This window comes from Diuraphis noxia, unplaced genomic scaffold (assembly GCF_037042655.1).
Source record: "Diuraphis noxia isolate RWA-SAM2 unplaced genomic scaffold, SU_Dnox_SAM2 contig0003, whole genome shotgun sequence".
In the NCBI taxonomy this organism is placed as follows: domain Eukaryota; kingdom Metazoa; phylum Arthropoda; class Insecta; order Hemiptera; family Aphididae; genus Diuraphis; species Diuraphis noxia.
Window position 1 is genome coordinate 32,582,361 of NW_028301713.1, and position 14,772 is coordinate 32,597,132.

Consider the following 14,772-nt stretch of genomic DNA (forward strand, 5'->3'; position numbering starts at 1 on the left):
CACCGTAGCCGGCGTGCAGACCCGTGCTCCTGCAGAGCGCGCGGGTCGCCGTACGCCCTTTGTTATGGCACCGTAGCCGGCGTGCAGACCCGGGCTCCTTTAGAGCGCGCGGGTTGCCGAACGCTTCGTCTTTGCTCACCGTGAGCCCTCATACTGTTACCAGTGGAATGAGCATTTATGACATTATACATAAATAGTCTTCGCAGAATACACACGGGTCACCAAGAATAGTTCGATTGGGCAAGTTTGTAGCTATCGTGTACCTTATTGCGACCGGTGCTCTGTGGACCAGTCTGACCCGTGCTCTACATAATACATAGATCCGGCCGGTACAGTCGGTGGGAGGTTGGTAGCTCATGTACGCCTCCCGACGTCAAACGTGCCCGCCGTTGCAGCGTTTATTCGCGACGATCGACAGTCAGAGTGCCGACCGACTGTATTCCGAATCTCATGCTATTATGCAATCGTATTTTGGCCCCAACGGCCCCGTACAAATAACATACATATATTTAATAAAAGAAACTATATTTGATAATATTACCTGGGGAACAACACGACCCCGCGTGGCGTGAACACCAGTTGCTCCCAAAAAGTACCTTTTTTATACCAATTCCCCTCAAACTACCTAGAGAAAAATGCACCAGTTGCCCTCAACTAAATATACCAGTTGCCCTCACATGTTAATATATACACGATTACAATATATAACCCGTAAAATAGGGGAGGTGAATATACAAATAATAAATAAAATATAAAATTATTTATGAAAATAAAGTAAAATAGTATAAAATGATTGAATCAAATTCATATGATTGGAATTACATATAATATTATATTAAATATAATATAGTATACAAATAAGATGGATAAAATGAAAAATTTTTTAAAATAATAATAGCCTGCTTGGTGCAAAGCTGTGGATGAAATTTCCAAACGCTCATTAAAACTAATACGTGAAGAAGTTCAATCAAACGTCGTGGATATAACATTAAACGATGTATAAAGTCCATTCGCAGAAGCATTTATCGTGCGAGAAGAAAAACACTTCTACCACTACCAAAATCTATTTCTGAAGTTCACTCAGCATTAACACTGTTACAATTAAATACTTACAAAGGTATCATTTTATAGTTGTTTTTTATTTTTTTTGACAAATTATCACATTGAGTTTCATAATTTATTTATTATTTGTATATTCACCTCCCCTATTTTACATGCTATATATTGTATTCGTGTATATATTAACATGTGAGGGCAAATGGTACATTCGGTTGGGGGCTACTGGTATATTTGGTTGAGGACAACTGGTATATTATTGAAATTCCGATAACAGCAGTGGGGGGCAACTAGTCAACACCCATAAAATAGCGTTTCGTCTTGACATCATCGCTACAACGTTAATTGATAAAATAAAGTTTGTTGAAATTTTACATGCATGATGCCTATAATTTACCTGATATCTGCCATTATAATATATTGGCTAGATCGGCGCCTTTCACCACTCTCGGCAGAAACTTTTAATATACGCACGACTATAATATTGTAAAATATTTTGTGTTAAATTTATGATTTCCTGAACCAGCACAAAAATTGTTGCGAATAAGTAAAATATTATCATACCACAGTAAGTCATTTTTTATTTCAATGAGTAACAAAATAGCAATTTACGTAAGTAAATAATGTTTGCTTTATATTGTTTTATTTTGTAATCGCTCCGTTATTACTTATTACTTTATTAGGTATATTGTCATATAACAAACTGTAGAAAATTTAAATTATCTTACAATGCTGTTTATTTAATATACGTACAGAAATATTAAAAAGGAACACATGATATTAAATTATATTAAAAATTTATAATTATATTATAATATTAAGGTACAATAGGTAGGTAAACGTTTAAGATCTATATTATTTATGTTCGGAATAAAATCCGCATTACACAAGACAACGCATAGAATTCTAGACAAAAATATAATTTTGGTTACAAACCAACGTATATTATTTGATTATGAATTACACGATGATTGTCTTTAAATTAATTTTGCCTATTATAGTTATACATATGTATATATCAACGCATACATGCATAATATGTGTACGCACATACATTTAAATTGTAATATAATATAAAACTTTAATTGTATCATTCATCACGATTCGCTCAATAACGAGTGATATCTTCATATAAAATATTGTATATTAATCATAATCACTGTATGGTAGTACAATAGTAAAGTATATTGCAAAGACTTATATATTATAATATGATGTATTATGTGAATGTTTTGGCCTTTATCGGTAAACGAATATTACGTATTGTGTGCGAGCCGTTTAAACAATGTTAAAAATAAATAATTTTTTGCGTGTATTGTACAACATTATTGTTTAATATTTCGTCCGTCCAATAAGGTAATATCTGTTAATATAGGTACACACGACGAGATGAGTTAGCTGGAATTTGAAGATGGCTCACGCGTGAAAAAAAAATAGAAAAATAAGCACAAGCGCATCTTAAATATTATATTTTAATATATTATATATATAAACAATTTATCCGTGGCTCAATGCAAATATAGGGTTAATGTTATTTTTGAGCAAACGTTAAAAAAAATATCTTATCTGAATTTTTAACAGATTTGGTTCCAAATAAAAATTAAGTGTCCTAATATGTAACTGTTTGAAAATACTGATACATAAATAGGTTATATTATTAATAGACTACTACTGTGATTTTGCGACCAAAAAGTGGGCCAAAATTTCGTCTACTCCAAATCGAATGTTGTCGTTCATCGTTTGACGAAAAACTTGAACTACATTTCGGCCGTACAATTATATTTTTATTAATTGAAAAATAAATCCGACGTGAAACTCATATCCAATAAACAAAATAGGCAATCTTTAAAAGTCAAGAAGAACATATCTGATACAGAAAAGTTCATTACTGAGCAAATGAAAAAATTGAATGATTGACAAGACTGATGATGTACAGGTCGTCAAAATGCATGTCATAGGTAATATAAATGCTTAAACCACATTATTTTTGTTTTATCATTATGCGTTTCAATTGTTATCTTTGACTTGTTTGATATTGGGCAAGACTATTCCCATATTCGATTATTATGACAAATACGAATAATATACGAAATAACTCATAAGTTATACTATGGCACTGCACTGGTACACACATATTGCCTACCTAGCACTCCTCTAGTCTAAACTCCATTGTTGAAAACGTTAATTTCGACACAGTTTTAATATTACCTGCCCGTTTATAGGTGTATTACGATGAGAATAATTCGGAACCAATTCGTAAATAATGTGCAGTTATCTATAATAACAATTAATAATCCTGGAGGAACCAAAATTCGGTGACAGGCAGTGAATCGATTCACATTGGCGTCCTAATCGATGATTTACATGAATATATTATGACTCACGCATGTTTATGGGGTGGAAAAAAATCACACAATAATATTTTACGCCACGACGTGATGTGACACGCGTAACACTGGCGAAGTATAGGCTCAAGGCCGATAACAATATGTATGCTTGATTGAAATAAAATTAATTAACTTAATTTAAAATATGCTTATAGTTAAAAAATAATATTTATAATAAACACAATAATAATATAAATAATCGTATTGTACATTATACCATCCGTCATTTCATCATCAAGCGGGGCGATGAATCATCATCGTCTCTGCGTGTGGCGGAGGCGGCGACGGCGACGACGCGCGAGGGGTTCGTCGAACGGGTGCTGTCAAGGTGGATTAATCCACACCTAACAAGCAGCATAATAATATAAGAATATGATAATAATATGTACGCGCGCGCGTTCGACGATCGATGGCGATAATGTATAATAACGGATGGGCACAGTGTAACACTGCGGTGCGCGTATGTACAATATGAGTCACCGGGACGAGTCGGCGTGCGGCGAAGGGAATCTGTCCAGCTCCTTTCGTATGGCCTCGATGAGCGGCACGGCGGGATCCTGGGGGGGCAGGTTGGCGTCCGAGCTGATGAACTCGGTGCGCACGGCCGGCCGGTGGAACGGGCCCGCGCTCAACGGTCGCGGCACGAACACCGACTGGTCGGAACCGGCCCACGCCTCGCCCGGCGACAGCGCCCAGCACGGGCTGGCCGCCGCCGGTGCCGCGAATGGGTCGTCGTCCGCGGCCCGGCCGCTCGAGTCCGCCGACGTCTTTGGCCGGCCGGTCGGGTGGCCGCTGGATGTGGCGGAACACCTGCGCAGTATACGGTCACATTCATATTATCACATTAAACTGGTATTATTATTTTCGTATATTATTATATCTATTATTATGTACCACGGCGTGATCCACCTAACCTAACCACATGTTTTGGTACCATTAACGATGGATTTATTCAAATTTTGATTTTGTGATTTATAAGTATACCTATACTTGAAGACCATCATATAATTTCCGAAACACCTGGTTTTATTTTTATATGCACGATTAAAAGCGTGTGTCCCGTCGTCCGTCGAGGCGATACAAAATTACATTTTGACGAATATATATAATTATAGCGCCCCATAGTATAACTAGAAAACTGTTAATTAACATTGTGTGTCATTATAGGCGAAATAACTTAAAATTTTAAAGCATCTAAATCGAAATTCGAACGAGTAGATTTTGATTTTAAGGTATTTCACTTTGAGTGCTAACGATAATGGGTTTTGTATTACACATAACTACATAAGTACGTAGATTGGGGGCTATAATGATTTGAAAATTATAATCGATTAGATTGATCTATAGACATTTTTTAGTTTGTAAAAACTGTCCGCGAGTATTATACAAAAAAGAATTATTTTTTACCAATTTATTCTTAGATTGTTTACTTTTTTGACGGACGAATGTCATTTTTGATTTTCATATTTTGAAACAGAATATTTTCCAAGTATTTCTATGTATATGTTCTACTTTTACTAATACTAATAAGTAATATAGGTAAGTGAGTATAGTTTCAAAAATAGACAGCCCATAATCAAATATAAAGTTTTGTTGATAAATAGGTACATACTGTTAGGGAAGATAAAGTATATTACACTCTTTCGCACCACTTAATAATATAAACGAGAATGGTCTCAGAAATACTATATTTGGCGGCCCCCGTATATGTTGGCATAATATAAGAATATTCTCACCTAAATGGGGCCGATTTTGATCTCTGTTCATGGTTACTTATTGACGGGGTACTTTCACCGCTGTTCATACTCGAGTTTCGACTACCGAATAATGTGAATGCATCATCAAGTAGTTCGTGAAATTTTTGTCGCATCTTTGTGACGTTAGTGTCCATGGCGTTGAAAGCGTCAAAGCTCGAACACGAATCGCCATCCTGATCGTCTGCAATTGTTTAAAATATTATTATTTATTTATTATAATAGTACCTATACTGCTGACTGCGTCTCATTCGCTAATCATTTGTATACACAAGAATGATACACTATTTGTTTTTCATCGGAACTCACTAGTTTTTATTTTCATTTGTTTACAGTGTAAATCCCAAACTATAGGTCCGACCACTCCAGGATCTTGACCACCAATACTCTCGTGTCTTGTAACGGTACGTGCATTTTTATTTTCACTACAATCCAGTACATCTGTTAGTGGCCCAGGTATCGTATCTCTAAAAAAAAAAAAAAACATAATACGTACAAATTGATAAATATACTATACTAACACTTCACAAATTTAATTAAAAATTAGTATAAAACATTATTTAGATTGGTACGCCTATATAGTCTAGATATTTTTTTATGATTGTTCAATATTGTAGTTATATATATGTATGTATATATGTATATCTATAGTAGTATAGTTATATTTTATTGAAACTATTTTTCTACGGTTTTTATTGCTGCTATCAGCAACCCTTTATATGATACCCGCAGCTGTTGCAAATGAATTAATTTCTTTATGATTGTATTAAATTACTATTTAATTAAATTGAATAATAAATAGTTGCTGAGCAACTGTCTGGCACAGAATTATAATATAACGATAGGCGTACAACTTTAGTCATATCATGCAATTATGCCACATGTAACGTATATTATAAACCTTTTATATAAAAAAATAATTTTAAATATCGAAATACTTAAACATCTATTAAATTGATTTTTGTTTGATGAATTTTTCTTGTTGCGTGTATTTTACGTCTATTGTTTATATTATAACTCGAATTATTTTATTTTGAATGCCAATATGGGTCATATATAAATTTAAGTATAGAACTTTTTCAATCTTAATTCGATATAATTCATAATATTATACTATAGGTACCTAAGTTTACGAATTACAATACATGCAAAAATATAACTCCATTGCTAATTTGTGGTGCAGCTTGCATGTATTCTGATTGTAAATAAACTAAAAATATTAACTCTACAATATAGTTTCAATTGAACTATTATAAAAATACTTTTCATGATATTTAAATTCTACTGTAGTACAGCCTATTTTGTAAAATATAAATTCAAAAGGTTGCTGCAAATGCAAATTGTGTTACATAACCAAGTTGTAAACCAGATGTTTAAAACTTTGAACCCGACCAAGGGTAGTTGAATCGCGGCTAGCGTCTTACTATTGGATGCAAAACATCTTTGATAGCATAATATAATTATAGATATTATAATATGGAGTCAAAATTATCCCATACAAAATTTAATAATTTAACATTTTACAAATTGTATTACATTTGACATCTATTATCGTATTTACGATGGTCGAGAACCTTATTTTACCGCTCTTGGCTCTTACATATTTTTCACTTTATTATGCGGCTTACGACTCGTTTATCAGCTATCGCTGGACACCCTTGCTATATATATGTGCCGTGGTACCTATATAGACGTCTACTTTGGTTAATGTGTAGCTTAATATTCAATTGTAAATGTATTTCCATATGCTCTTATTTTTAAGAGCATGACTAAATAGGTACTTGATGTTTTAATGATTTGTACAGTTTTACAACGTTTTTATGATACGTCCGTGAAAAGAACCCGTCTAAGCTGTAATACAGTGGTAATGGTCTAATATAATAATATTATTAATACGGCGTGAATATGTGATCTCTATAAAACGATTATTACACCCGTATGTTGTGAAGTATAATTTATGATGTTCAATAAATTATAATTTAGGAAATTAAATCGACCAAATAGACTCGTAGCTTACAAAGGATTCGTAGTTGGACAAATAATAAGACTATCATATTATTATTAGCAGCATTATATCTAAAAATGGCCATATCTACGTTTGTATTTTATGTATGTGATACGAAGCTTACAATAAATCAAATTTAAGAACTGTAGTGATAAAATAACAAAATAGTGTAACCGTAACATAAGTAAATGTAGCATAATTTTTTACTAGAGATAAAACTTCATAAATAATAGTGTCATTCCATTCATTCGAACAAAGAAATTTTTAACCATAATGTGTTATAAATATCTTAAACGGAGTTGAAAGGAATACGAGTTTTTAATGTATTTTTTACAATGTGGGTACATTTTAATGACAAATTCCAAAACTAAATTAATGTAAATAACTGAAATACCAGCTATATGACATTATTGTTCGATAAATTGTATACTTACTTATGTATTGTAGTAATCATAGTTTAATCTAACTTGAAAATTTATATTATATTGTAATAATTTTAGATTTACTTGTTATAACTTATAATTATAAATATTAAATAAAAATAGATATTTGTGACTTGATTGAAATTAACATTATGACTGAACTATAATGCCAAACATTTTATAGTTGGATACTAATTTTAAGATCATAAAAAATACTAATTTTTACAGTTATGCCAATGTAAAAATATAATTTATGATATGAAATATTGTGTGTAAACTGATAAAATACTAAAATGAGTAATATGTGTCAGAATATTCGGATAATATAGGTTGTAATCGGATTATTATGTTTACATAAAAGATCTGGGATTCGGATATTGGTCATAAAAGATATCCAAGTAATATTAGTTACACTATAGTAATATTATCTCTAAAGTCGAAACTATATACAGCGTTAATTCTTTTTGAAATAACACATGACAGCATCATGTATATTTTAAATTCAAATAATATATCATATTTAACATACCTAAACATTTTTAAATAAATTAAATTTGTATTTATTATTTAAGTTAGACTTAAATGAAACAATTGATTAATATAATATATGCTAGTATGACAAAGGGACCTTATTTAAAAAAAAATTTGTTTGATATGATGATTGAGCGAGTTCATATTTTACAACAATAAAAAAATTATTATAATTACTATAACATATAACTTTAGTTCTTACTAGCATCATTTTATTAGTATAGGTACATTTATGTATTTTAAAAACCAATTTAATATATATATATGAGGTGAAGCATATAAGAATTATTGTAGTTATCTTTTACCTACTCATTTTATATGAAGATTATATATTATAGGTCTTTTTTTCATCAAGGAAGTGCATATCAAGAATTATCAACAAGTAAATAATAGTACGATATAATTATAAAATGTAAGTTTTGTCTATTTAAATAAAGCTATTAATAATTTAATTTAATTACAATAAAACAAACGTAGTTCTGAATGACTTAGTTTTTATACAGGAGGTACATACCTGTCATACCTATATCTAGTTAAAACTTTTATTCGTTCCTTATTATTTCATAAAAGAACGTGATCGTGCGATAATGTGCCGTGAAGTTATTAAATTGTGTGTGATCGCATTTGTTGTGAGTATTGTAACGTTTTATTTCTTTTTATGCGGTATAATATTCTATGGACAACGAGTATTCGTAATAATAATAATAATAAAAAAAAAAAACCACTCGTGAAATAAAACAATAAATTATCATCTGTTGTTATTAAATTATTACACTGTGTAATCCATCTATATTATAACGGTTGATCATATTAGTATAATATAATACTTCTGAGACGATTCACCCCGGGATACCAGGATGATTGTATCTATCGTGCAACCTACCTAACCGTTTAGTTTTTTTGTTTATCACGTTAGTATCATCTCAATGGCTACTTATTTCTCACTAAAATAAAACACCCCGTGAAATTGTTTACGTTAAGATAAAATCGCTCAACCAGTCTTTAAGGTGTTCGTTAAGTTTTAAATTATCGGATTTTCCTAATGAATAAATATTTTCAGTAAATATGATAATATATACAAATTACACTCGTATTATACTGGATTTTTGTTTCGTTTCGTTTTTTTTTTTTTTTTTTTTTTTTATATATACATTTATAATTTGTATTCACAAGAAAATATGTCGATTCTTCTTTTCTGTGGATAATTTTTATTTATGTACCTATACTATTATTTTTATTTAAATTTTTTTTTAGCGCAGAAACGTTTAATTCCATGCTAAATATTGACTTACTAACTTTTGAAATTTATTAACGGCTTGCATCGAAAGCAATGAATTTGAAATTTTATTTCTATTTCTCGGCTTTGGTTCGGGTGTGTGGAGAGCACCGATGTCTTCAGTAGACGTAGCCTCTGTTTTTACCTGAAAAATAATGAATATTTTTTAACAGTGCCGTCTGCTCGAATTCTTTAGCGATAAATTGTGAAGGAAATAAATATAGGTACGTACATCGTTGTGAGGCGTTTGATCTTCACAAAACGCCATGTTAGTCCTGTCGGAGCTGATGCTATTTTTTCTTCTTTTTTTCTTATGCGCCACGACAACGCCAGTTACGAGCACCAGTATAACTACACATGTGGCCGTGATGAAAATCCAAATCTCATTATAGCTTACACCACGAACTCTTTGAAACTGTAATCCGTCTAGGTAAGCTGCATGTACACGATAAAACCGATGATTTTAAAAACTAACAAAACATTATATTTCATGTTCAACCACATAATATGTTACATAACTCACGGCGGGCTTTGATTTTCACAGCGTATCCCAAATGATCTGCAACTTCCCGTGTCGTGACAAGGCTCATGTCACGTACTGCTGTTGCAGCAGACACAGGATGGCCGTTGACGCTGACGAAATAAACCAAATCCAATTTATTCAGTACGGATAGTACGTCTACTTTGACTTTAATTGGTTTTTCGTTCGTGTCCCATCTTCGATTCCGATCTGAGTTTACTTCATCCTCGGTCCAATTCGAGTTTAGTCCGAGATGCCGAGCCTGTTGTCTGATGGATAAACAACATTTATAGTGATTCAGTAAATAGTATTTATACGCAGTATTATAAGTGTAGGCACCTAAATTACGGATAAATCGAACTTAATCGCCTGTAATTCTATGGACAACTAATACGGATAATATGCGTATTTGAAGTATATACGATATTATTTTATTGATCAAACGTTTGCTTCGTAACGATGCATTATCGAAACTTCATTTCATATCTGGTGTCAATCGGCAATCAGCCACCACACATGACTTAAAATTTAATCTTTTTTTTTCAATATTTATTAGGTCATATTTACCTATATATAGTAATGACTTTGTAACTATTATTTATACGATTTGATGTAGGTACATCATCTGTAGATCACATAATATTTTAAACCCATGCTATATAGATAATAATAATTGTATTCAGTTATTTTTCGTATACATAGTTACGACCATTATGAAATATTACGTCGAATACATACGCTGCAACGTCATTGAATAAACAAATAATTAGGATTTATGTTGAAAATATTAAATACGTAACGAATAAAAACATAATACTGCCTCGACAAACAATAAGAGTCTAGATTATAATTTACTATATGAAATATTTATGTTTTTTTTTGTTTTTAAATTAATGTGTTTATAAATTGGAGTAGAAAACATAATTTTGTTTAAAAGTATTTCAATCACGTGTAACCACAAGTAAAACAAAAAAGAAATAATAATTATATTGCTTCAAAAATAACGATTAGTTTAATTAAATTCAATAACTAGTATTTGAATACCAAATACATTATCATATTGGCTTAAATTTTTTTTTAAACTATTTTGAGTTTCACCAACATTTATTTATTGTTGTACTGTACACAGTTCTTACATCACTACGGATAATATATTCGCCATCATACACGCTTGCACGTATAAAAACGGATGTTGTTTACGTACAACTTTCATATATATTAATAGGTATATGCTCTATGTAAAAAAAATATGTGTGTATATATTGGATTATTTAAATATGACGTATAATACCTAGTAAACGCAATCGTGTAGAGGATGGCCAATTTTTCTTTTATGACTGGTATGGAAATATGAACATCCGCTGGCGAGTCGAAATTTAATTCTGTTACTATCCAATATTCTTTCTCTGGTATTTCGGCTGTTTGTGGAATGTCAATAACCCCGTGATGTGGCGTAATAGACGTCGTAGGTTGAATGTTACAATCTTGCCCGCCTATACAATCCTCGGGATTTTCCTAAAATAACATTATGTTTTATCAATTTACGTTTTTATTCTATCACAACAATCACCATAAATCAATTAAGTTACTGAATAAGATGGAATTTTTTTAGTGCTGGATGTTTGTGTTGGTTCATTCGAACCATCTCCGGAACCGGACCATAAAAATATTTTCAAATTTGTATAGTTGTGCATGGAGTCGATTAGATTTTCTAAAATATAAATTTTATTTTTATTGCAAAAATTAATTATTGTTTATTTTTAACAACATCAAAGTATAAACAAAAAAATATAGACAATCGTTGTAATCTAATATTGTAACTATTACTAAAACACTAAAGTATTTTATAATATATCACACATTAAATAAACACAAATTTATCGTTTTACTTTAAGCGATAATAAGACAAAATATATGACACATAATATATCTATAATATTTAATTGGTGAATTCATATAATATATTTGTTTTGTTTTTTTTCGATCGTTCATAAATCAGTGACACAAAGTATATTACCAAAACATTGACTCACCTTCTTCTTGTTCGACGCTCTGTAAATTGCAGCTAGATAACATTATTATGTACACCAAACATAACCACCTTATATCCATGTATACATTCCAAGACAATTGTTTGCATTTGGACACGCAGTTCCATCAACCTCCATTGTATTGTCCGGGATTGAGTTTTTCGCTAGAAACGTTCGGTTTGATTGACATTTCATCCATTTATACATAGTAAAAATAAAGCATACAGTTTATGCGCGTGCGCGCATGTGTGTGCAATGCGTGAAGTAGAGTATCCATGGGCAACACACCCAAATAATAATAATTAATGTTCATATAGGAAATAGACTTCCGCACGACTGTATAGTGTAATAGTTCAGTCGCTAGACAGTATAATATGTTCTGTACACATAACACAATAAATGAAAACACTGTATAGATCAGCGGTCATTAAAACTTATACGTCATTTAATATATTATACATTATACAGGATGATTCATCAAATACGCTCATCCCCATATTTCCTTTAACAATGAATAATATTTTAAATTTTTATTTTGAGAAATTTTAAACTTATACTTAAGGAATATGTTAATTTCAAACACTTAGATTTTTTTTACAACATTTTTGATGTGTCTTTTGACAAAACAAAAACTACTTTTTTAAATGAGAACCACCCTTGATTTCTGAACATATATATTGTTAATCAAACTATATTTTGAAAAGTTTGATGCACCTGAATCGAAATTTGAACAAGTAGTTATTGAGTTATTTAATTTTGTGCACTAATAAATGTAGTCACTAATAATAGTATGCTCTAGAATAAATTCTTGCAAGCTGGTCATAAAGTAAAAAGTAAAAAAAAATAATAATAATATTATTATATTTATTGTATTTACAAATATTTTGATCGCACGATTTCAATAAATTTATTTTGTAAACAGAATTGATAAATTTGAAATTAAAATTAATATTGAAAAAAAAAAAAAACAAACATGAATGTTTATCTTTTAATGTTTAATTTTTTATGCATCAATTAACATGCAAAAAAATGTCTTCATTGACAATAGAAAAATCTATACAGTATTCTACGAATTTTCTAATTCTATTCCAAATTCTAATGTAATCAGAAAAAAATATTTTGCACTATGCCATCGGTCTTCGTTATTACCAATTATTTGTGATTTGTAATTTTATTGGAACTGCCATAGAAACTATTATAGTCAACACTTATATGAGGGGCTAAATTGTTATAGTTAGTTTTTTTCCTGGGACTCAATTTGGATGCAGCCATTGTTATCTCAGATATAATGTATCGTAAACATTTAATTTTGGTCCTATTTAGCATCGGCCGCTGTTCAGTTGCACATTTCATAAAATTCAAATTCGCGTACATAGTGATTAGCTGTTGTTACCTCTGATATCAAGTTTATTCGAATTCTGTTTTGCGAAATTTTTAAGTATCCTTACTCGAGGACTAAATTATTTTTAAATGCTTCGATTTTTTAACACTATTTATTTATATTAGTGACCCATTACATTACTAACTAATTTTTTTCAAACTCAAATCGCCCGTTTATGCATTTGAGTTTTGTTTTTGAAAATGTTGCGATATATAGGTAATATAAGTATCTACATCGAAATTCGAACCAATAGTTTTCGAGTGAATCTCTCAATCACCTATACATAACCTAATAATACATATAACATATTGCATACCCATATAAAATATTGAAATAACAATTATTCGTCAAGAGCAAATGTATGTATCTATACGTTAAGTATTAATATGTATATAAAGTATAATATAAATTATACAGCAAAGACGGCTGATGGGGGAGCTGATATTACGTACATGATTAATGATTAATAAAATAACGTCACGAAATGGATTCGTTTTGAGTGTACGGTTTTGACTTTAAGTGACTTTATATGTGCGCAGTAAATAATAGTTGTCTGTGATCTCGACGATCGATCTGCAGACTACCATATTCATGAGTTTTTGATGCATTTTTATAAAATATGATATATTACTATACACTATACCGTGTGATTCGCATAAAATTATAAAATTGTAAAATAATGAGGTAGTGGTACGATTTATTATGATATATTATACAATAATAATTTTGGATTAATATAACATTATTGCAATGCATGTACCTAAAACAAAGTGACAACGTACTATACCTGAATCTCCAACGACCTCATTGAGTTCAGATCGTAACAAAGAAAATGAAGAACATCTATTAACGAAAAATTATGGAGAAAACGTGTACGAGAACAGTGCATGGTATTCGGCTTGTGTTGGTTATATGACATATGTGTAGAACGCAGATATTTTTAAACGTTGATAAACGTGACAGAAAAATACTAACGGTACTGATCCAGTTATCAAATCGAAATTTGAAACAAATTCCGCCATCAATAGTGCAGAATGGAAAGCATACAACTGCCTTAGCCTTAGGTATATTACAATAACTATCGATGTAATAATTTTTTCAAACAAAATCATTTTGAACTTAATATAACTTTACATTTTATATTCCTATATTAACGAAAAATACTGAAAATAATTAATAATTTTAGCGCCATTAAATAAATTTTTATAAAAAATATTATTGAAAAATGCTTATTACGTAAATTATTATACAACAATATACACACGCGTAATTAAGATTTATACGGATTAATATATAAAAGTGTTATATACTTAAATAATGCAATTTCCTATGAACTAAAACATATAGGTATAATTTTAATTTAAATAAATAATAATTATGATTAAATTATTATAAAAACGTGTTATACTG

At 30.6% G+C, this 14,772-nt stretch overlaps 1 protein-coding gene across 3 annotated transcripts; it reads right to left on the minus strand.

Annotated features, from left to right (window-relative positions):
* Positions 1-1,769: 1,769 nt before the first annotated feature.
* Positions 1,770-12,338, minus strand: LOC107165977 (uncharacterized). 3 transcript variants are annotated; one of them, XM_089224066.1, is made up of 9 exons: positions 11,985-12,338; positions 11,541-11,662; positions 11,243-11,466; positions 9,955-10,220; positions 9,664-9,866; positions 9,452-9,576; positions 5,507-5,664; positions 5,180-5,384; positions 1,770-4,253 (listed from the first exon to the last, which is right to left on the minus strand). In XM_089224066.1, exons 1-9 carry the CDS (start codon positions 12,061-12,063, stop codon positions 3,920-3,922), a joined length of 1,716 nt encoding a protein of 571 aa, XP_089080192.1. In that variant the 5' UTR covers positions 12,064-12,338; the 3' UTR covers positions 1,770-3,919. The 3 variants fall into 3 exon arrangements, with proteins under 3 accessions (XP_089080192.1, XP_089080193.1, XP_089080194.1); XM_089224067.1 differs by having other exon boundaries at positions 5,180-5,381; positions 11,985-12,335; XM_089224068.1 differs by lacking the exon at positions 11,985-12,338 and having other exon boundaries at positions 11,522-11,662.
* Between the last annotated feature and the right edge of the window lie 2,434 nt (positions 12,339-14,772).

Bases quoted from the DNA above. Each gene is read 5' to 3' on its own strand.
- LOC107165977 (XM_089224066.1), bottom strand. From the start codon at position 12,063: ATGGATATAAGGTGGTTATGTTTGGTGTACATAATAATGTTATCTAGC. The intron at 11,467-11,540 runs GTAACTTAATTG...ATGTTATTTTAG, and splicing joins AAAAAATTCCATCTTATTCA to GAAAATCCCGAGGATTGTAT. The intron at 9,577-9,663 runs GTACGTACCTAT...ATTATTTTTCAG, and splicing joins ATCAAACGCCTCACAACGAT to GTAAAAACAGAGGCTACGTC.